General features: G+C 43.3%; 5 protein-coding genes across 6 annotated transcripts; 2 read left to right on the forward strand and 3 right to left on the reverse strand.

Annotated features, from left to right (window-relative positions):
• The first annotated feature begins 574 nt into the window (after positions 1–574).
• meiob (meiosis specific with OB-fold) lies at positions 575–6,942 on the forward strand. The gene is made up of 13 exons (XM_079214240.1): positions 575–692; positions 898–955; positions 1,141–1,272; positions 1,626–1,698; positions 1,886–2,081; positions 4,675–4,775; positions 4,982–5,034; positions 5,222–5,317; positions 5,480–5,572; positions 5,814–5,958; positions 6,155–6,341; positions 6,465–6,551; positions 6,637–6,942. Exons 1-13 carry the CDS (start codon positions 636–638, stop codon positions 6,748–6,750), a joined length of 1,392 nt encoding a protein of 463 aa, XP_079070366.1. The 5' UTR covers positions 575–635; the 3' UTR covers positions 6,751–6,942.
• An 847-nt stretch (positions 6,943–7,789) lies between these two features.
• Positions 7,790–10,504, forward strand: mlst8 (MTOR associated protein, LST8 homolog; the record flags this gene model as incomplete). Of its 2 annotated transcripts, none has more annotated exons than XM_079236160.1 (8): positions 7,790–7,918; positions 8,348–8,399; positions 8,507–8,669; positions 8,760–8,835; positions 9,111–9,263; positions 9,350–9,474; positions 9,579–9,742; positions 10,369–10,504. In XM_079236160.1, the coding sequence occupies 8 exons, from the start codon at positions 7,790–7,792 to the stop codon at positions 10,485–10,487; spliced, it is 981 nt and encodes a 326-aa protein (XP_079092286.1). In that variant the 3' UTR covers positions 10,488–10,504. The 2 variants fall into 2 exon arrangements, with proteins under 2 accessions (XP_079092286.1, XP_079092287.1); XM_079236161.1 differs by having other exon boundaries at positions 8,351–8,399.
• Positions 10,505–11,571: 1,067 nt separating this feature from the next.
• On the reverse strand, positions 11,572–14,905 carry bricd5 (BRICHOS domain containing 5; the record flags this gene model as incomplete). Its single annotated transcript, XM_079236180.1, has 6 exons — positions 14,795–14,905; positions 14,368–14,505; positions 14,139–14,288; positions 13,945–14,052; positions 12,580–12,730; positions 11,572–11,666 (listed from the first exon to the last, which is right to left on the reverse strand). Exons 1-6 carry the CDS (start codon positions 14,846–14,848, stop codon positions 11,572–11,574), a joined length of 696 nt encoding a protein of 231 aa, XP_079092306.1. The 5' UTR covers positions 14,849–14,905.
• Positions 14,906–15,449: 544 nt separating this feature from the next.
• pgp (phosphoglycolate phosphatase) lies at positions 15,450–18,121 on the reverse strand (the record flags this gene model as incomplete). The annotated part of the gene is made up of 2 exons (XM_079237686.1): positions 15,450–16,495; positions 17,527–18,121. The coding sequence occupies 2 exons, from the start codon at positions 18,119–18,121 to the stop codon at positions 16,170–16,172; spliced, it is 921 nt and encodes a 306-aa protein (XP_079093812.1). The 3' UTR covers positions 15,450–16,169.
• An 839-nt stretch (positions 18,122–18,960) lies between these two features.
• On the reverse strand, positions 18,961–21,636 carry zdhhc4 (zDHHC palmitoyltransferase 4). The gene is made up of 6 exons (XM_079237696.1): positions 21,302–21,636; positions 21,099–21,172; positions 20,775–20,953; positions 19,848–19,973; positions 19,491–19,735; positions 18,961–19,393 (listed from the first exon to the last, which is right to left on the reverse strand). The coding sequence occupies exons 1-6, from the start codon at positions 21,422–21,424 to the stop codon at positions 19,094–19,096; spliced, it is 1,047 nt and encodes a 348-aa protein (XP_079093822.1). The 5' UTR covers positions 21,425–21,636; the 3' UTR covers positions 18,961–19,093.
• Positions 21,637–22,834: the final 1,198 nt, after the last annotated feature.

Genomic DNA, 22,834 nt, shown 5'->3' on the forward strand with positions numbered 1-22,834 from the left:
GTTAGAATATAATTTCATCTGATCTTTGATAGTAATGACACAACATATAGTATATAGCATTCACAGCATTTTATAACACATATTGCAGTAGGTCCATCATCCTCTATCTATGACATTTTACTTCAATAGCGTTACTTGTTTCTTATCAGCCACGACTTATAATTTAAGTTTTTTCCGATTGTATTTGAAGGCAGCATCTACGTGTCGCGTGCATATACGGTTTTGCCGCGAGAAACCCAACAAAGTGAGGAAAACTGCTGCAGGTAAAAGACAAAACAGATTAAAACAGAACACGTATAAGGTAGTACCTACATTTAATTATATAAATATAATTATAATACTCCCACCATGTTGTCAGTTAGAGGTGTGACAGCAGTGAGAAAGTCAGCTAGCTAAAATTAACATGAGCCTTGTTTCACTATTAACAAGCTAACGTTAACATTAAGACTAATAACAACTTAGCTAGCGTTAGCTACTAATGAAATAACTGTGTATTTTTTTAACCTTTTAACCAGGTGGAATTAAACCCCAACTGTTAACTCTCGTTGTTTTATTTGTCTTGCCTCTTTGGACAGAGTCTGTAAATGCAACAATAACTGGACTATATTATAGGGTGAAAGGAATGAATATAAAAAATGGCTGCTCACACCTTCATTGCCATCTCTGAGCTCCACCCCAACTTCTCCCACCTGGTGAGTTCAGATGATTTCATTTCGTGCTCATTATGGCAATGTGGTATATTTTTGTTCCTGCTTCAGCCCTAAAAACTAAATCAATATCTAACCTAATAGCCAGGAACAATTTTCAGCAATTGTGCAATGTATTGTAACAGCGTTAAGCTGTAAAAATAATAAAATATTAGCTACACACTGTCATTGCCCTTGTAATGTTTTGCAGACAGTGGCAGGTATCATCATTGGGAAAACTGATGTCAAAAGCTTTCCTGACAGAAAAAGTAAGTGATCTTTTTATAGTTGTGCACCTAAAATGTTAGTCAATGCCACATCCTTTTTTACAGCACTGCACTACAGTGTCTTGTACACCAGCCCCCTCTTCTGGAGAACAGATACATATATACATCCTCTAAGCCCCTTATTATTGTAATGCAACATTAATTGATCCCATCCATCTGAATTTCAGATATTGGTGTAGACAGATTCACTTTTAGCTTCACCATTAAGGACTCACCTGACTTCTTCATTAATGTGACGGCCTGGGGAAACGATGGATACATCAACGGGCTGTCCAACAGCTTCAGCACTGGAGACTGTGGTGAGGAAGTCACTCTCAAAGCCCACCTCGAAGCCTTACAAATCATTGAAATTAAACTATATGTATATATGTACATTTATTTATATATATATATATATATATATATATATATATATATATATATATATATATATATATATATATATATATATATATTACTCATTAAAATCAGTAATACTAAATAAAGCTTTAGTCATGTCCAACTCGTGATTATTTCTTTACTTGTAGAATGAAAATCAAGCTTAACTATAAGTTGCAATAATAATATATTTTTTATGTTTCATGACTTTCAATCTATAGCAAAAAAAACATCACTTAATGTCGACGCACAAAACTGTTTCTTATTTTCCCAGTTATCATTGAAAATCCTTTAGTTACCAACAAAGACCCAGAGAAAGGGGACAGATTCTGTCCCACAACACCAAGGTAATTAACACTTTCAATATATATATAGTAGAAAAATTAGTCGCGCTCAGCCTGTTGTGCTTTAAATAGCTGAAGGCTGAAGGATAGTGAGGTTAAATCAATGTAATACTGTGTGAAATATAATATAACACAGTAACGTCAAAGTCTTCGGACTTACTGGTTCAAAGGTCTGTCTCTGCTGTCTCAGCCTCTACAGGCTGCTGGTGTCGGAGGCTCATTCCCAGGTTTGTCTGTGTGCTGACATGAGCACCATCGACAGGCTGCTGCCACTGATCCACCTGCCAGCGAAGGACTCCGGAGATTTCTACTCTCTGGCAGACATTGTGGCCAACGGGCAGAAGCTGGATGGCACAGTGATAAATATACTGGCTGCAGTGAAATCGGTAAGGTCACAGTCTTTCAGTATTTAATAGTACTTTGAGAAGTTTGACTTTGAGTACATTCATGCTTTGCTGCATCAGTTATGTTTTTATTTGTTTAGTGTGACCACATTTCCATCTACTTTCATTTAGGTTAGTTAGTTCTTACATGTCCCAGAATTTTCTCGGTAGATTAGGTTCTGATTTACAATCAAATAATATTGCTTGTTGAATCATTCATGGTTCACACTTGTGATGAAATCATTGATTTTCGAGAGGTATTTTGCAAACAGGGAATGAGTAAAAAATGTATGCTCTCATTGAGAAACCAAAATGTATTTTCACTCACTGGTTTCATTAGATGGTGGTTTCAGAAACTATGGTGGAAAGTAGGCTGTCGGAGTTTCCTGAGCTTTAAAATGACATAAACAAGAGGGAAAGGGTTGTTAAAAAGTGGTTGTACGTAAGTCAGTCTGGAGAATAGCATGGTACCTGTCACAGACTTGCATGGGAAGCCTGATAAGCATGCAGGAGGATGTTGCTGTAGATCAGCGGTTCCCAAACTTTTTAGGCCATGCACCCCCTTCTACATCCCGACCGGGTTCACGCACCCCTAATCCCCCACACCTTAAAAAAAAACGCAACAGAAACTATTTATAGCCGCATACAATCGGACCAATGCAAGAACTGTTTGCTCGCGCGTGGCGTTTGTTACAAGATTTAGTCCGCTGTATACATTTCAGTTACACAAGGCGTCACTTTTAAAGAGCAATAAGGGGCCGTTCACACCAGACGCGACTCTCAAAAATGCGTCGCTAGCAAAACCATTGTTTTCCTATGGTACGGCGCGCCTTTCATGCTCGCTTTTTAAATGCCGCGCGACGCGTTTTTCTAGCGTTTTTTCGGCGCGCTTAAAAGTTGAAATATTCTCAACTTTACGCGCCTTCCGCGGAGTCGCACAGCTCAAACGCACAGCTCAGTCGCACAGCTCCCTGGATGGCGAGGACACACGCACAGGCTCAGAGGCAGATTGCATTTCACATGTATTTACTTAAACACAGTAAGCCACGAAAAGAACAAAGAGTGGCACATGCATAGGCTCATAAACATATATTAATAAAAAAGGAGGAGTCCATATGAGGATGTTCACATGCAGCGCAGCCTGCAGCAAGAGAGATAGAGAGGGAGAGGGAGAAAGTGAGAGACGTTAGTCTCTCACTTTGAGAGACTCACGTGAATGAGACTGCAATTGTTTTTGGCTGTTTTGTAACTCTTCCAATTTGGATCTAAAAAATGTAAGGGGCTTCTGACTTGCACTGGCATGCTTGGTGTTCAGGTGGCGGCGCAAATAAGAGGCTTCAGACAGCTGTTAGCCAGAACCTCACTGCACAACACGCACTGTGGCTTCGGGCAATCTGCATTGCCAATCCAAGTGAAGCCCAGACCCAGATAATTGTCATCATGTTTCCTCTTTTTTTTCCCAGTCTGATGCTCATTCTCGTCTCCTCTTTCTCCGACTCCCGGTCGATTTCTTCTCCCGGTCTCTCCCCAACGCACCTCTCCGTTTCTCTCCCTCCGGTTCCTCACTCTCTCTCTGTCCCTCTCCTCTTTTATTACGGATAGCTTCAGATGTCCCAACTGACAGCTTCCCCGATTTCAGCCAGTTTCACATATTTTCATGAATGTTGCTGAATGAATGAAATGACGTTAGGTGCACAAGCTAGCTAGTGTGTATGTAAAAGACAGTCTGGCGGCCGGACCGGAAGTGCATCTATTTATTAAATTGTACGTTTTTAATTTTAAATTTAAATCTTACAAAGGAACATTTTATAATTAAAAAATCCTACTTAATTTTTTTATTTTTATTATGTTTAATATTAATTATTACACCATTGGACCACCATTATATTTTTCCTCTCGCGCACCCCCTAGAGGCAGCTCGCGCACCACACTTTGGGAATCCCTGCTGTAGATGAACTGCACCTGGCCTGGAAAAAGGACGAGATCAGGGGCCAGTAACAAAGAGCTGTCTTCACAAAAATATTTACAAACTGTTAGATCATTGGATTTGATCTTTTTTATGTCTGTCTTGTGAAGCACTTTGCAATTGCTGTTTGTTTAGATAAGTGTTATATAAATAACATGTATTGCTATGTCAACCACCATGTGTTACTAACAAATGAAACCTTAATTTCACAATATGAGACTTATGGTCTACAATATAGTGTTAAATATTACAATTGCATAGATAATTATGATTTTCTAACAAACGAGCTCTACAAACTGATTGCCTTGATCTTGTGAAGTTGTGGTTGCCAAATCTAACCGGCATGCATTGTGCGATCACTTCTGCACAGGCCTGACTTATCTCTTACGAGCCAAGCGAGTGTGGATGCGGAGCAAATATTTATTTGCTTTCAAAATGTACTGAATTCATATCTTACGAATTGCCTCATGGACTGTCGGCCTGGGACAGTCCAATGCACCCTAACGGCTCTAAAGACTCGCCTCAGTGTTCAGACAGAGGCCAGACCCTGCACTTACTGCCACTACAGTTTTTTTCAGGAAGGGAAGATATTGTGATAGGAACTTCAGAGGATTCTGTTTACATTTTCAGATTGGAGAGCTGAAGCAGTTCACCACTTCAGACAGACGCAACGGGCAGAGGCTGGAAGTGAAGCTCTTTGATGACTCGGTCTCTTCCTTCCCTCTCGTCTGGTGCGTCTTGCTGCTTCGTTCATTCGGAAAATTTAAATGAATTACTTTTGATTACTTTTCATGCATACTTTCTATTCCATCTTATTGGCCCTTTGGATCACTGCTGTGCATCTTTAGGTTCCCACAAATTTACTTTGGTGTCCTGCTGAACTCCATGTGTGTTTGATTTTCACCGAGTAACTCCCCGACCTCTGTTTCTCTCACAGCTGGGACAGAGAAGCCATTCAGCTTGTGCAAACTATGATACCCAAGGAGACTGGTAGGTAATAGTTGCTGCTCATTCTCCGCCACAAAAAAACATCTTTATTTAACTGTTATTCCTGCCTGACACGTCCCGTTAACACACTGTACCGAAGAAAAACATGCAGCTGTACATCTGAGACGTAACTGTGTGTTTATGTTTAAGATGGCTTACTGTTGTTTTAACTTTTATTCCTCATTAAAAGTGCTCTTCATAGCTGATGCAAAGATTAGCTTTGACAGCTTTCGCAACGGCATGACAGCAACCGTTAACTCGAAGACCATTATCACCGTCAATCCTGGTAAGATATCACAGCAACGCATACAAAAAGCATGGGATCTGATATAACTATGTGAGTGCAATTAATCAAAAACAAGGTTTTCAGTCATGGTGTGTACAGTGTTAGGAGGGGAAAAAAGGTATCATCTTACTGCTAGGCAAGTCATTCATCATCTTCCCTCAGACACCAGAGAGGCCAGTCTGCTCTTCAGCTATGCTAAGGAAGTATCCGAGTCCGGTGCTCTGGATCAAGATGAGAAGCCAGAAGACGTGCCAGGTAGGTTATAGCGAAGAATTCTACTCACCGGGTAGAAGTGTCAAGGTAAAACTCAGCTCTTTCTCTTATGTTTGACTTTTCTATCTCTCTTTTAAATGTTCCTCATAAACGCGCCGTTCGCCTTGGTCTTTTCATGGTATTTGTTGACAATAAAAATCAGAATTATCAGATATGACAAAGTGCCACCTGTGTGAAAAGACTGCCGGCATGCATAAGTGTGTTGCTGCTTCTGTGTCCGCAGTGGACTCCATCACTGACGTGTACACAGTGAGCCAGCTGAAGCAGAAGGCCCAGGAGAACCCTGAAGCTTTCTTTGGCATCACATACAGCTTCATGTCCAGGCTGGACCTCGACTCCTCTGTTTCAAAAGTTATCAAGACGCGGTGGTAAGTTCACACAAGTGCATAGAGTTGATGCATTATTAAATAGTTGCTGCTTTTCATTGTTTTTCCCCTTACAACTCTGACATTCTACTTCAAATATTTAAACATGCTGAATAACATTGTTTATTGTGTCTGCTACTCATTATGAGCTACAGCGGATAAACAGATCTTTGATCGATGTGTTTTCTTATCATCTCAGCTCCAGGTGCAAATTTCTGGTGACTGAGGACGCACAGAGCTGCACCAACCTGTTGTGTCCAGGGAGGGATCAGGCTTTTTTAGCCACCACAGGCTTCGACCTGCTGGTGGACTTCACAGACCACACCGGCACCCTGCAGGCCTGCAGCCTCCGGAGCCCAGTGGCAGAAAAGATACTTGGCTGTACGGTCAGTACTGTTTCACAGGAGGGCGATCATTCAAAGTCACACGATTGAAGGGAGATGAATGACCAATACATGTTGAAAGTAATAAGAGTAACACTACGCTACACTATGTTCCATCTGTTGTAGACCGAAGAGTTTACCAGTTTGAATGATGGCGAGCGGACCGCGATGAAGTGGAAATTTCTTTTGGAGAGATGCAAAATATATGTGAAGGTACAGTGGCTTTTAAATGAATGTCTTATGTGCGTTGGCTACAAAAGCAATTCATAAACTGAAAGATTCTTATAATATGTTGTAGATAAGTCCTTCCACAAAACTGAGGTCTGGGACCAGGGGGGTGGTGGTGGCCTGCTCAGTGGCGGACCCAGGAGAGGTAAAACAGCACATGTCTGCCCTGCTGCAGCAGCTGTGATCAAAATGCACACTGACAGAGCAGGAAGGCACATAGAAAGGAAAATCTAATCTAATAATCTAATATGTTGTGATTTACTTGCTGCGTGGTACTGTTCTGAATAAGATGTTAACATGGGTGCTGCATGTGCGGAATTTGTGTTTGGTGAATAGATACATTCTCTGTATTATTTATTTATTTATTTAATGTGGTTAAATATATATTTATATATAATGTGTATAAATATATATAAAAAAATTTAATGCTGGGTTGACTGCTTTTTAAAACTGTTAAATAAACTAATTTTTGTGTTTATTATGTCACGTGTCAAATGCTTCAATCAACCTTTATTTTTCCATGACAAAATGCGTTGATGAACAACCAGGTTTTAAAATATACTCAATTTTTCACAATTCAGTTTACTGACTTCAGTTGGTACTGGTATTTGTTTTATCAATAGGATCATACAGTATCATTTGTGACAGCACAACTAACTACAATGTATTCTGAATAGTTCAAGGAGTCTATGAGTTGAATTGGTCATTTTAAACCTACATGGCTGTGGTCCATTGGTCCTGCTATGATAAAACATGCCAGTAGATGGCAGCAAAGCGCTGGTTGTCAAAGCGGAACATTTGACACATCGTATGTTTCTACGGGACACTTTACGGGGACGTACAGATTTGTCGTCAACACAACAACTCAAGGTAATCCAAAGTTGTCAGATGTATTCTTCTAAGAAGTTGAAATTGTCACACATAGTATCCTATAAATACAAATCTTTACAGTCGCATGTTCTTAGCATTTGAAGTTTAAACGTCAGCCAGTTAACGGTCTGCAGGGCCCTTAAATAGCGAGGCTGCTTTGCTAACGTTAGCCTGCACGTTAACGTCCAGGTGACTTATATTTCCACAATAAATACACGTTAACCCACGTTCCTGTTAAAAGACGACATTTAACTGTCGGTAAACCCGCAGCCGCTGACTGTCTCCTCTGTGCCCGTGCAGTCACTCCTCACGTTACGTGCCTCGCTCCGAGCGGTGACGGACACCAGTCGAGCATGAATGTGAACCAGGGGACGGTTGGCAGCGACCCGGTCATCCTGGCCACGGCTGGATACGACCACACTGTCCGGTTCTGGCAGGCCCACAGCGGGATCTGCACCAGGACAGTGCAGCACCAGGACTCTGTATCCTTACTCCGAATACCAAACAATGCGCTCTGACCAATGAAACCTGGAACATGTGCAAATATTCAACATTCAAATATACATAATATGGAGCTGATAAATTGACAGTAGAGGAAAAGGTGGCAATATGATCTTATACATGGTGTTATTCTGCCAAAAAAGTTTAATGTGAAATATAACTGATCCTGAATCAGAAAATACCCCCAGGTCTCAAATCCGCATGGATGCTGTCAAAGGAGCTGTTGTTTACGTCTTTGGAGCAGCTCCAGGATTTGTCTGTCCTGTGGATGACCTCATCGCTTCGAGTGTGTCCTGCAGCTTTTTAGTAGGAGGAGAGACGTGTTTCAAGCTCACTATTTGAAGCCAAGCTGTACAATATTCTAAGAAATATAACCATAACAATCCACTTCCTTAACATTTTGCTCCCAGCAAGTAAACTCACTTGAGGTCACACCTGACAGGAGTATGATTGCAGCTGCAGGTTGGTTCAGAATGTCTCTTAAATGTTCCCCATTTCCCAGATTGCATGATTTAACTCATAGCGGCCACGCCACATGTCTTCCACTTATTTTCACTCTTGCTTTTTAGGTTATCAGCACATCCGCATGTACGACCTGAACTCCAACAATCCCAACCCGGTGATCAACTACGACGGTGTTAGCAAGAACATCACGTCTGTGGGCTTCCATGAAGATGGACGCTGGATGTACACGGGAGGAGAGGACTGCATGGCTCGCATATGGGACCTCAGGTACCGCAAAGGAAGCTTGCGGCGCTCACTCTCACTCACTTTCACTCTGCGTTCGACGAACCTAACTTTGTTCCCCGCTGCTCCCCCCAGGTCAAGAAATCTACAGTGTCAGAGGATATTCCAGGTCAATGCTCCAATCAACTGCGTATGCTTGCATCCCAACCAGGTGAGACACACACACACACACACACACACACACACACACACACACACACACACACACACACACACTTTGATGTCACTTAGTGCTGTTCCACCTGAGCCTTACAGGGAACCGATCATTACCCGGCTGTATTGATCTCCAGTCATTGATTGGTGCCAATACTACTATTTACTTTTTATTTTAGCAGTTTATATGTGACTGTTTTATTAAGTAATTTCAAGTATATGCCTAGTGTCCAAAAATGTCAGTCAACACACTCAGTTTGGGATGTTTTTCAGGCAGAGCTCATTGTTGGAGACCAGAGTGGAGTGATTCATATATGGGATTTGAAGACTGACCACAACGAACAGCTGATTCCCGAGCCGGAGGTCTCAATCAACTCGGTTCACATTGATCCAGATGCCAGTTACATGGCAGCGGTCAACAGCTCGGTCAGTACCCAAAATGTCTGCTCGTTGGCACGGTAAATTATAAAAAATATTAAAGCATCCTTTAAAAAAAAAAAATGTATTTCCAGGGAAACTGTTATGTGTGGAACCTTGCTGGAGGAATCGGAGATGAGGTGACTCAACTCATCCCAAAGACCAAGATCCCTGCACACAAACGCTATTCCCTCCGCTGCAAGTTTAGTCCTGATTCCACGTGAGTGCCCTTCTCCTCTACACACTATAGAGCTTTCTTTCTGATGTTGTTGCGGTTGATGCAGAGTTTTTGTTGTTGTTGTTGTGTTTGCCCTTCGCGGTCAGTCTGTTGGCCACCTGCTCAGCAGACCAGACTTGTAAGATCTGGAGGACGTCCAATTTCTCCCTGATGACGGAGCTGAGCATCAAGAGTAACAATCCTGGAGAGACATCCAGAGGCTGGATGTGGGACTGTGCTTTCTCTGGAGACTCCCAGTATATCGTCACTGGTCAGTATATGATCCCTGCCAAAGGGGTTATCGTCCCAGCATTGCAATGTCCATATACTTGCATCATAACCATTCTATTATGAGATCCTAAATGATCATGTCTAGATAAGAGAAGTGTTACTTGCAGTTAGACCTGGACACAAGGATCCCAAAGCAGATTTTCTTAGATGTAGCATTTAAAAAAATAAAAAGCATTCCCTGAAACTGCATTAATGCCTGCCTAGGTTTCTGGTGTTATATGCATTAACTGCCCGTAAAGGTGCAATCTATTGATGATGTGCATGAGAGAACAATAATAAATAATAATGGAAGAACAATTAAGGGATGCATCAAATACGATTTTCTGGTTCAGTCAGGATAATTTGGTTTAGGAATACTGTGGGAGTTTAATATATAGATGTATATAAATAATATAAATTTGTAAAGCTTAAAAAAAAAAAGCTATGAAAATGCCTTTCCTATATATTCATCAATCAAGTTGTTTTTCCCCCTCTTAAATACTGCTGTATATTTAGGCACAGATTAAGAGCTTTCTAGAGAGAAGTAGGTAGAGGCTTGGTAGCTTCAGTGTAAATATACCTACGGGGGAATTTCAGGGTCTGACTCTTCTATTCTTCCATCCATAGCCTCTTCAGATAACCTGGCCCGTCTGTGGTGCGTGGAGACTGGGGAGATCAAGAGGGAATACAGCGGCCACCAGAAGGCCGTGGTGTGTCTGGCCTTCAATGACAGTGTACTGGGATGAAGAGGAGGAACAAGGACATAAAAGCAATGGACTCTTTGGAAGATGTGCCTCAATTGGGAATTATGAAAACTGTTCCCAGAAATGATCTTGATCAAGTTGAGGCTTGTGTTTAAACATTACAATGAATCTCAGCTGTGTGTTCCAGGATATCTACAGTGTTCTTCCGTGCCAAATGCAAGTAAGTATTCAGCATGGCAGCAAGGCCGGCCAAAATTAAATTCATAAAGTTAAAAAAATCCATCGTAAAGGGCCAACCACACTATTTTGCACCAAATTCAATCGGTTGTGCGTACCAACAGTGTAGAAACTGGTACGTCTGATTGAACCATGTTAGCCCTCATTAATGAACTATCACTCTGTACACAAAAAGTAGATACTTTCCAACTCTGTTTTTAATCGTGCACCGTATTTATTGTATCAGGACCAGACGTTTCACGTCATCGTGATTTTTATTTCTCATTTGTGGCATGTATAATTAATTTGATGCTCTTTATTCAAAGTTAAATTGCGCTACCCTTAATGATCACGTGGATTAAGAAGTGTCGAGAGAAATGATGTACAGAAAATGATTCTGCTGTAAAGACGCCGTTCAAAGAAGTGAGTTTTGTCATTCTTCTTTTTTTCTATTCTAATGAAGACAAGTTAGCCACAAATACACAACAGTCTTTTATTTAACAGATCAAAAAAAAAATCTTATTTCGACTGGCACGGTTACACATAATTATACTGCTGCAGTGGGTTACAGGAAATACAGTTTGAGGCATGTAAAAAAAGGGGGGCAGGGGGGGGATCTTTCTGCTGTAATCTCTTTAGAGTCCCACCAGAGAGGATATTATACATGAAGAGAGTGACGATGGGGCTTTGGCGATAACCGCGACAGCCTGTCTCCATCTCTTCTCTCTCGGAAGGATGGAAGTGGACTGGGAGGGTTGGCTGCTTCACTGGTTTGCTAACGGCTGTATGGCACAAAGGAAACAGTCAAAGCTGGCTTTTTTTTTTTTTTTTGGGGAGAGTGAGCTAAAAAGACAACTTTGTTTCCCTGATCTTTCGCTGGGAGGAGAGGAAGAAGAAGAAGAACACACAGTCACTCTGGCAGGTAGTAGAAGCACACAGACACGCAGATGTTGCTGGGAAAGCAGATGTCGATGCAGAAGTAGACCAGCCGTTGTTTACCCAGGCCTGAAAACAAGATCCAGACCACGGTGACAAGATACAGATCATCATAGTGGAAACAGTGCGGCATAGTCACACATTTAATGATTAATTGGCAATATCTACAACAGTTTATGGTCTGAAAGCAGCCTGATTAAAGTGTGACACCACCACCTGCAGACTGAGTGAGTATAAGTATAATGTTTTTTTTTGAAAGGTCATTGCTGGACGTCATAGATTAGTTTTAGGTTTCAGCCTGACACATTGGTTCTTTATGGAGTTGCCAGCTGGCTCCCTGTGGGTACTGACAAATGAATCCCCAACTTCTGCTGTGTGTGATATGAGCGTGCATACTTCAATAATATCTAAGATAACATGTCATTAGATACTTTTGTCCAAATGTCAGTATACAACTACCATTTTGCAATTTCCCCTCTGATGTTTGTGTACCCATTTAAAAGAGAAGGTTGGCATTAGTCTATATTTAGCTTATTGTCAGCAAATGCCATTAAAAGACTAAAACCAAAATTCTAAGTACTTTCTGACTTCTCTACCTTGTCTCTAGCAGGCAGCGTGAAGTCCATGTTTTTCTACTAAATACACAAATAAAAAAATATTTAAATATAAATAATATTATTTACAAAGGCTGAAGGAAAAGCTTTTAGCAGACTGTTTAGTACACATTTGGTTCGCTTGTGAATATTTAAAGTACAGCAGCAAGCCAAAATAAACTACAGTGTCTGTGTTGATGGTAACGACGTGACATGTCATCGAGTGCAATGGGTGACATTGTGGAATCACCGATGTGACACAGAAACTCTTTATAGCCAGGGTGGTGTTTAACACTTCCCCCAAACCTGATCCTAGCATTTCATAAAGCTTTTTAATAAAATGACATTTGATTTATTTATTTTTTTCTGTCTAAAATACCAGTTCTCACCCTCGACTCTCCGGGTCCAGTGGATGGAGCTGTCCTGACACAGCGCCTGGAGAGGCTCCCCCAGCATGGATGCATCCACCTGACTGGCCGCCAGCACTCCCAGGAACTCAGTCTGCCTCCGGGTCTCATTCCCGGACAGCTGGAACTGACTCTGCGGAGGACATTAGCGCAACAAATCAACGGGAAGATCCACAACAGGCGAAGAGTTTCTTCTCCTCGTGCGGCGCATGATTGCTGTGCTGTGTCATTTAAGAAGTGTAAGAAATCATATTCAGCTCACAGGAACATTGGGGTCAAAGCAAGGGAGAAAACCGCAAGATTGAAACTGAAGCTGCTTTTTCGCCTGATATCTTTGCTGATGAGGTCATGCACATTTGTGTGTAATTGCGCCACGATTTGCTCCGATAGTGAATCATTTAATGTGTTGTTGTGCTCGAGTGTAACAACCATTTTCCCCCCTCAGCTGCAAAAAGACCAAGAGATCCATTGTGCCGCGTAACAGAGGGACGGAGCACATTTACTCTCCATCCACGAGGGGCCCTTTACCCTCCTATCGTAGATTAAATGACCGCAGTCAGAACCGAGGAGCTGTGTGAGAGATATGTGACACCACGAGACGGACACTGGGGAACTCGATTGAAAGGTGGAAATTGTGCACAAAAAAAAGATGTTAAGGCGAAGAAACAGAAGTCTCATCTCGGTTTACCTGCGAGGTCCCACATCATCGAGGCCATTCAAATTCTCATGTCAAATTACAATTAAGAATCAGACCCACAATAATCATATCTGAAGGCAACAGGGCTCAATTCAGAGCTGACAATGGACATCAATATTAGCCAACCAATGCACCAGGCTGTTTCAATCCAGTCTTAAAAGCTAAAAAGCCCTCACACAGTGTGGCCATTGTACCCGCTCCGGGGCTCAGGCTCGCTGCCTCCTGTAAGAGGATCCTGGGCACGGCGTGGGGCCCCGGAGGGATCAGATGTGCTGAGGAATTCAGCCGTGGAGGCGAGAGAGGGAGACTACACGCCTCTTCATGCGGCCCTGGCTGCCTTACCCCTCGCTCTGTGCGGGGCGGCGGGGAAGTCATGCAAAACCTATATGAAACCCAGCAGGTCCTGGCTCAGCGAGGGCTTCTGGGATTAAGCTGGGAGTCAGGGTCAGGAATGCCAGCTCGCACATTAGCGAGGCGGCGACTTTAGAAAACACTTGGCAGAGGTAAAAGGGCAAACTTTCCTTTTCTTTATTTGCCCAGGTGCATTTTCATCTTAAGTCTCGCATATCCTGAACGCGACGAGGGATAACCGATCATGTTACACGAGCCCGGGCCGGTTCTCACGTGTTGAAATGTCGCGGCCCCGTTACCTTGTGTGTTGACTCGTGGAGGAGGGAGTGCACGTTGTCGTAGTCGGACTTCTCCATCTTTTGTAGGAAGCAGCTCTCCTGCTCGACGGGCTTGTAACATATCAAACCCTGCAACGCGACAGCTGACAATCAGACATCCCACCGCCAACAGTACAGATAACACATGACGTCTCGTGCATATCACCTGGACGCACATGTTTGACGTCAAAGAGCACGGTGGACGTCTGATTCACAGGCGAGGTCACAGAAAAGGTCACCAGGTCCTTCTGCTGGTCCACAACGGCTGACTGGTTGATCAGAGCTCCAGTCTGATCTGGGACTGTGATTCGGACGATCTGTAGAGACTACAAAAGCAGACCGATCAATGTCAGCAATGAAGCGCTCAGGTTGGATTATATGTAGATAATGGAGTCAGGCGCGTACCTCGGTGTGAGGGTGAGAAAGCCCCAGGTGCCCCGTCAAACCCAGCGCAATGACGACCAGGAGCAGGGAGGCCGAGAGGCTGACCCAGAAGGCCTTGTGCGGGAAGTGAGACTGGGTGGACGCAGCAGAGCCCCCATCCTGGACAGGGGTTTCCACACACAAGAACCAGTGACGAATTATTTTACTTGACGTAAACATCAAACTGTAGCAGGCTGGGAAACTGTCTGCTGGCTGAGATTGTATTTAATTTACATAGAGCAAAACCTGGAAGTCCCAACCCATCATGCAACTATCACTTGTTATGGAGCGAAACTGGATTTTGCATATAAGCAAAAAAAACGACATGTCCTGCCTTCATCCCGCAACCAGCAGAAATGCATATATGTCCTCAGTCAGTAGCGGTTTACACTAAAAGCCGTCTGCTTACCGTGCACTGGGCTTCCACCAAACGGGTTTCTGAATGTTTCCAGCACCTCACCATCCTGTGTCCCTTGACGGCTCCTCACTCGGTCTGCTCCCTTCTCGTAGCTACCGGCCTGGAGCTGTGGTCATGACTGAGAGGCAATACACCGGGCCAGCTTCTCTTTGTCCCAGCAACCCCCTCCTCCCCCCTCTTTGCTTCTCCTTCTCCTCTTCCTCCTCCTGTGGTCTCACCGTCTCCCTCCCAAAACAGTCGCCCACAACTCTGAATCTTGCCAAACTCAATTTCCGAGGTCTTGTCTTCCTGCAATTTCCTCCCTTCCTCTTTTCTTTTTACGTCTACTGTGACTTATTATGCGTCTCCAACATTATCCATCTTTCTGATGCACGCGTTCCCCCTCACTCAAAGACACACTTAGATGAGAGGAATGGAATTGGCCGCCCTCCCCAGCCCAGACAATGAACAAAGAGGGTGAGGCAGGTGAGCTTGGAAAGCCTCTCATCAGCTGAGAGGTGATACGCAGTTCTGACTGTTGCAGCATCCAGCCGATGACAATTCAAGGTGACTTTAGGGATGGGACCGAGAGGGATGTTTGCTTTGTTCACGTAGAACTTAAAGCCACAGAGAGCAGACGCTGATTTAGTAAAGATAGTTTGAAGCATTGCTTTTAGTGATTCGGGGAGGCAAGGACAAATCAGAGAAAACAGAAGGAAAAAGGAAGATTGGGGAACCTTTTAAACATGTATGCCATTCTACTAACGGACATGACAGAGCCGGGTAGCATTACACCATACCATGAATACTACAAATGCTTGCATTTTCTGCTGAGGAGTGAAAATACATAAAAAAACTGAACGCTCAGGTCGGACCCGTATAGTGCCTTTTGGCCCCCATCTGTGCCTGTTATTTATAGACTTTAAAACGGCTGTAAACCTAGATACACACACTACAAAACTGTGGACACATTGTGTGTGCTCATTTCCTTTCTCAAGTTTGACTTGCAGTTGCTTAAGGGGGGTGGGGATTGCATCACAGGCTGGGTCTTTTAAAGTACACTCACTTACTCCCTTCCCCAAAAAGGAACATACACATATTTAATTTAAATACTGATAAATCCTTGTTCTTACGTTATTAATAAATCAAATCGTTAATATCATGTTAAATTAATTTTAATAGTGGTTTAGTTAAATATTGGAGTCTTTGTCTCTTCTGTCACGCATCAGCAAGCTGTTCGGCTGTGACTTAGTTAAAGAGATGATTAATCATTTTAATCCAATCACAAATATTCCCTTTAGAAGACAATGTCTGGCATGCGACAGGCGAGACAGATTCCGTTGGTTTAAAGCTGCTCGGCTATCACGTCGCTACACTTGCTGCATTTTCATCCCTGCAGAGCTGGAAGAAGGTCTGCGATGCTGTCCACGTAATAATCCGGCACCATCCCCTGCCTCTCCACGCATCCGCTCTTCTGATGGGCCTCGGCGTCCGCCACCGTGCTGACGCCCGTGAGTGTGAGGAGGGTCTTCAGGCCGCAGTTGAAGCCCAGCATGATGTCCGTGTCCAAGCGGTCGCCCACCATCAGGCAGCGGTCGGGGTCCACGCCGAACTTGGAGGCCACGCAGTCGAACATGAATCGGTTGGGTTTGCCCACCGTCTGGGCCTGCCGCTGGGCTGCTGTCTCCACGGTCTGCAGCAGGCAGCCTGTACCTGGAAGGAGGAGTGAAGGGCAAAAGGTTAGAAGACCTTGAACTAAATTTCCCTTCAGATACCAGCTGTTTCACTTCCCTATGTTATCAATAGGCCCTTTTTACTGCAGCCATTTTGGCGTGACCTTTTCCATTTAGGTTGACCAGGGTCCTGGTATTGTGCGAGCTGGCCCATTGGAATGACTGTGACAAACTAAATTGAATGGGAGCATAATTAACTTAATCAGTTACACCTGTGCTTACCCGCTATGACATGTCAAAATGGCTCCTGTGAAAAGGGCCTTTAAATGGTTCCATTTACTGTCGTGGAGGAAAGTGGTCCACCAAGATAACAATGTTAGTTATCGCTGGGCTTGAACTTTATTACAACTTAATAAAATGGGCGATGCGATGCTTACTTTGCCTTTTGATCTCAGCATCTTCATCAGGTCGGCAGATAAAGGTTCAACTTTAAGATACAAGCTTTGAAACCAATTTGGATTATGGTGCAGACATTTGTCTCATTTGCCTCAACTATGAAAGCCAAGCGTAACATAACAATTCCCCCATACTCCTTGAAAGCACAATGTTTGGGGATAAGGTACGGCCTTGTTTGGTTTTGCAATTAAAGCTAGAATGATGTGTCAACTTTGAGACCATTTCGCATGGGTGGAGCTTGTCGACAGGTAGGTTGCGAAAAAACTCTCTCTCCAGGAAGAAGCCTTGATAGTTATTGTTCATACAGTTCATGCTTCTGACATGTTACAGTTTCCAGCATGCTTTTCGAGTCTGTGCAGGTTTGAGTGATTTTCTAAATAATACGCCTTAGCTTACACACACTAATATATATATATATATATATATATATATATATATATATATATATATATATATATATATATATATATATATATCATAACCTGACAAATCCAACAATGAGGCCTTATATTTCACTAAACAAAACTCATTTGAGTGGTGTAGCCTAAAGTAATGTAGAATCTCCACTAATGAGCCACCTAAATGTGTGTGCGCGCGCAGAGTGAGTATCCCTACCTGGGACGGCCTTGCCGCCCTCCAGGGGCAGCCTGGAGTCCCTGTTGGTCCCCACGAACAGACAGCCCGGCTGGGTCAGGTACTGCATGGCTCTGTTCACTTTCATGTAGCTGAAGTGTTCATCGAAACCGACCACCACCGCCTTCACGTCGGGGTCCAGGGGCACGTTGGCCCAGTCGTTCTGCTTCCCGAAGACGTGGTCCGGTCCCACGCCGGTCTGTTGGATCCCCACCGCCTCCAGCTCCTCTCTCATCGCGTCGCTTCCTATCAGGTACACTTTCCCCTGCAGCTCGCACACAGTCTTCAGGTACATCGCGGAGCAGTACGCCGTGCCGAACACCTCGTCTTCCCTCGCGTTGAACCCCAACGTGGACATTTTGTCGACGTACATCTTCCTCGTCTTGGTGCTGTTGTTGGTGATGAAGAAGACCCGTTTCCCTCTTTCCTTGAGCAGGGTTATGACCTGCGCGGCCCCGGGGACGGCCTGGTCCCCGCGCCAGATGACCCCGTCGCAGTCGAACAGGACGCTGTCCACCGAGTCCAGCACCTGCTTCACCAGCGCTCCGCTCAGCCGGCTGCACTTAGACCCAGACATCGGGGCAGAGTTGAACCGAGCCGTGACGCGCTGTCAGACTAAAAAAAATAAGACTGGTCCCGGACAGCAGCGTTAAGCAACTGTGTTACCGTCACTTCAGGAAGTCCCGTAGAAACAAGCTGTGCCTTTGCCGCCGTTGTTTGGTTAAACAAGCGTAGCTAACTGTTGAAATTCACGGGAGAGGAAAACCCTGACCTTCCACTGAATGTTGCGTCGATTTTGCCGTTACTTCCGTACCGGCTTAAAGAGACAGGAGCCACCGGGGACGTATTTATTATAACGTCGTTTTTAATCCATGGTGACAACACGGTGTCAAGTTCAGTCCCACCGGGTCAAACTTCTGTCACTAACCCCCGTTCACAACCTGTATTCGTCTTTTCAAAGATAAAAGAAGTATACTGCGTAGGTGCATCAGAGCTATTAGCTACTAAAAGCTAAGCGCGCTGTTCTTTTAAGTAATCTTCTTGGCATCAAACTACACCTCCCGTGAGTCTTTAGGGCAAGTGTTCGCCACTCCTACTGTTGGCTTTATTTACCCCCTGACACTGAGTTTTAACTTATGAAATTATTTAATTATGTATTTTAAATCCTCGTCTACCAAAAAAACAATGCCAACCAATAAAAACAAAAAGTACAACATTTTCAAAAGCTGAGTGCCAATGCCATAATCATGTACTGAGCAAACTACAGTGACAAGACATAATGTTCCAGCTTGGGAAGCTTGAGGCTGATGGTTTAATTTAATTAACAAACAATGACTTTATGCAGCAAGGTTTACTTTTGTGTTTGCTGCCAATATTTTCAGAGCTTTTCCATATGTGACACATTATGGGAGATAAACAGCAGAGCCCATATAGAAATACCTAAAGGCAAACTTTATTTCTTCAGTCAACAGCAGTTCTTAGGGACAGCAAACCACAGGCGACGTACAGTAAATGCAGCATAAAGACACAGACGGCAGTATCTTTTTTTTCAGTTGTCTTTCTTCTGAACAGGTTGTCGGGGGAAGAAAATTTCTCCCAGGTTTCGGAGTAGCCCTCTGCCGTAATAGTATCTTTTAGAGTGGTCTGGCGCTGGGCTACAGAGATGGTCTGCTGTTGTAGTTGGGTGGCAGTGCTGACACACGTAACCTCGACTTTTGTACCACTCGTTGGAGGTCTGGTTGACGAGAGCCAGGTAGGAATGAAAAAGGGCATAACCCGCCAGGAGGAAGAAGACGAAGACCAGAAATCCCAGCATGAAGACGATCCGGGGGAAGGTCAGGAACAGATGCTGAAGAGAAAAAGAAAATATTTTTAGATCAACGTGCTGTATTAAATTGGGAATGTAGCATTATGAAACGCAGCATGTCAGCAGTACTGAGGCTCACCTGTACAACAAACAGAGGCCCAGCTGGCTGCTGCTGACCGTACTCGTCTACATAACTGGCCCTCAGAAGCCCTGACCGCAGTACGGCATGAAACAGCATGTCCCCTGTTAGGACAGCAATGTCGCCCGCCATGGCGCACACGCTGAAGAGGTAAAGCAGGAAGTAACGTGTGTTCTGAGCACCTATGCAGTTGTTCACCCAGATGCAGTGGTGGTCAAAACGTTGGACACACCTGTTGCAGACCCCTGAAATACAGACGGCGTTTACAGTGAGCAGAGTATGAGTCTGTGTTCCAATGTGTTTGATAAAATAAGACACAATATTTTCTATGGTACATATTTAATACTATTTACTCACTGCAGTGTTTGGAGCGAGCCGGTTTGATGAGCTGGCAGGTTTCACAAGAGACTCCTGGGTGAAACAGCCTCCTGTCATAAGGATAGATGCTCAGCTGGCCAGCGATTTTCTTCTTCGTCACTGTGCCTGCCAGAGGAGAGAGTTGAGGAAAAAAATACTACAGTGTACTAAAACAAAACACATAGTAGTACTTCAGACCTTGTTTACACAAGGAGAAGTCTGGTGATTTTTTTTTAAATTTTTATTATCTACTTTACTCTGAATTAACTGGAGTTATATAAAGTCTATACGATTTGATACTTAACAAAACAGCTTTTCTGCACGCCCATAGTCTACAAGGGCCTTATAACCAGCAGTAAGGTAGAGCAGCATCCCTCTTCGAGATGCAATTTAATGATCCTTGTTGGGAATGTAGAACCAAATTTAACACACGGATGCAATGCAAACAACATTTTATTTCTAATGTGAAAAGACTGATGATACAAGTTGAGTTTGCTGCCCAGAACTAAAATGTTATTTTACATTCTAGTGGAAATAAGAACAGTGGCTGCATCTGGTATTCCCAAGACATGGACTCATGTGAGGCCTGTTTTATTGTACCATGGGTGATGCTGTCTGTTGATTACCAGACTCACCCAGAAATTTATAGTTTTACCCTACAGGTGACAACGTGAAAATACTGATGTGCATGGGTGATATGCCATTATCACCATCCCTAGTTATTACTCATGAGACTCCAAAATATGCCAGTGTACTGGCAAAGAATAAATCTCAACAGTGTACTGGCAAAGAATAAATCTCAAATGAGGTGTACAAGTGTTACATATCTCGCACTTCAACATGTCAGGGTTCACTTCGCCTTGCCTGACTTGTGAAATATGCTCGAATGATAAGTATGTCTGAATGTACTTCGGGTAACATACTAACCTGGATCTCTCTTGATGCAGCGGTAGAAGAAGAAGGTCTTGATGGCCAGCAGGACGTAAGGCACAGACAGACTGTTCAGAGTGGTGTCCATCTCCCTGCAGAAGCCAAACACCTCATAGGTGAACTCTGCATACACAGCAGCCTCAACCAGGACATGCACATAGATGAAAGTGTTGTTCCTGCAATGAAAAGCACATGAAAGAGACTGAAGACAAAAAAATACAGTGGGATAATTGTTTAGCTCTGGAATTAAAAATACAAAATGAGCCCATATAAACACATAAGTCTGGAACGTGTATTTCTGGGAAAACTTAAACCACAAACCGTTGATGAAACAGCCTGTGCAAGGTCCACTGTGAAAGCTTTTGGAGGCATTTTGGCGTAAACGGTGCAACGACCTGTGATGAGAATTGTCGGCAGCTTTGATGTCAGTGATAATGTTTCCTCTGTATTCTGGTCAAAGTAGTCAAACGGCGCCACGCAGTGTCCATTTGTGGAAGTGCAGTCAAAAAATACTTAATTCTTACCTTTCCTACCGAGTTGAAGAGGACACTAAACGGGGTTTGCTGCTGGCCGGAGTACTTGCAAACGAGGACTATACACGTCAGCACCACTACGACGTAGACCGCGAACAGACTGAGGAAATCCATCTCTCCATGCGGCTTCAGAGAAACACAAAGGCAACAGGTGTTTCCTGCTGTTTTCTGGCACAAACTCGCCGCGTACAAGTAGCAAACTCGACAAGAAGCTACAGCTGCGTTACTGTTAAGCTTCTCCGTTTGTTCTCCGCGACGAGGAAGACTTTTAAATTAAATAATGTGGGGTCCGTCTTCTCAATCTAAATCTCAGGTGAACACATCTACGTTAGCATTTGCTAGCGTAACCTACAGTTCGCTAGCAAACCTGCACATCTATTCCCGCTCTCTTTCCACCTTAAAGCCATTTAACTTAACCACTCATGCCTCCCCCCTGTACCTTCTAGTAGAGGTCACACATAGCTGCCTTTCGGTGTTTTCTCTCACGTCAACATAGCTGTTATTGCTAGCGCGGTGGCCACCCGGCGTCACTCTTGGTGCAGGTCTGTAAACGATGCTACTTCCTTAGCATCGATGGAGCTACATTCCAAGCTAACAGCTGAGAGGTTGTTTCTAACTTGCTGAGGCTGACACTGTTGAGTGGGGGGGGGGGGGGGTCTGTCAATATCTCAATATCTAGCTGCATGTCTATATAAATGTGAAGTTAATCCACTTGTTTTCATTTTACATAATGCTAACACATAATACTAACACTTATAAATACGTTTTCACAATGAATAGCCAGAATGTAATGTTATACATTAGTGTCTTTTTGTGATCACATGTTTATCGATTTTATAGATATACATTAAAAATGTAACAAGTTACAGTGAAGGAAAAGTAATTGAATATATATATATATATATATATATATATATATATATATATATATATATATATATATATATATAAAGCTGCACATAACAATAGACATACAAAAAAAACAACAACAACTCCCATTTGTCTTTCTCCTGATGAAGACCCCTTATTTTCAACATTTCCTTTCCTGTTACTTAGTGTTGTTTTCTCTCTGTCGCTGCCATCCAGTGCTCCACACAATGCCACGAGGCATCACGAGACACCTGCTGGATCTGGTTGCCGACATGGCCCAACACTCATGTTACAGCTCGCAGTCCTGGAGAGGGGAGCATTACTCTGGAGCTCTGCATGGACATGTATGGATGCTGTTTAAACAGGTACACGATGTGTGGATGTGCTGTGTGTTGATACTTTTACATGTTTCTTATGTCAGATATGTCGTCGGTCACAGTGCATAGAGTGTATTTGCCATTCCAGTTTTCATCCTGATAATGTCAGAGTTTTGATTTTCATGAAGACACACTATTTCAGCTACCTTGTTTTGTTTTTTTTATTTAAAAATGTGTCAGAAAAATAATTTATGCTCAAATGTAAAGATGAGGAAGAATTTACTAGTTTTACTGACTGAGTGAAAAGGCTGAGACCATTTTAACAGACTCAGTTGCC

Source organism: Taurulus bubalis (assembly GCF_910589615.1).
Source record: "Taurulus bubalis genome assembly, chromosome: 2".
Classification (NCBI taxonomy): Eukaryota; Metazoa; Chordata; class Actinopteri; order Perciformes; family Cottidae; genus Taurulus; species Taurulus bubalis.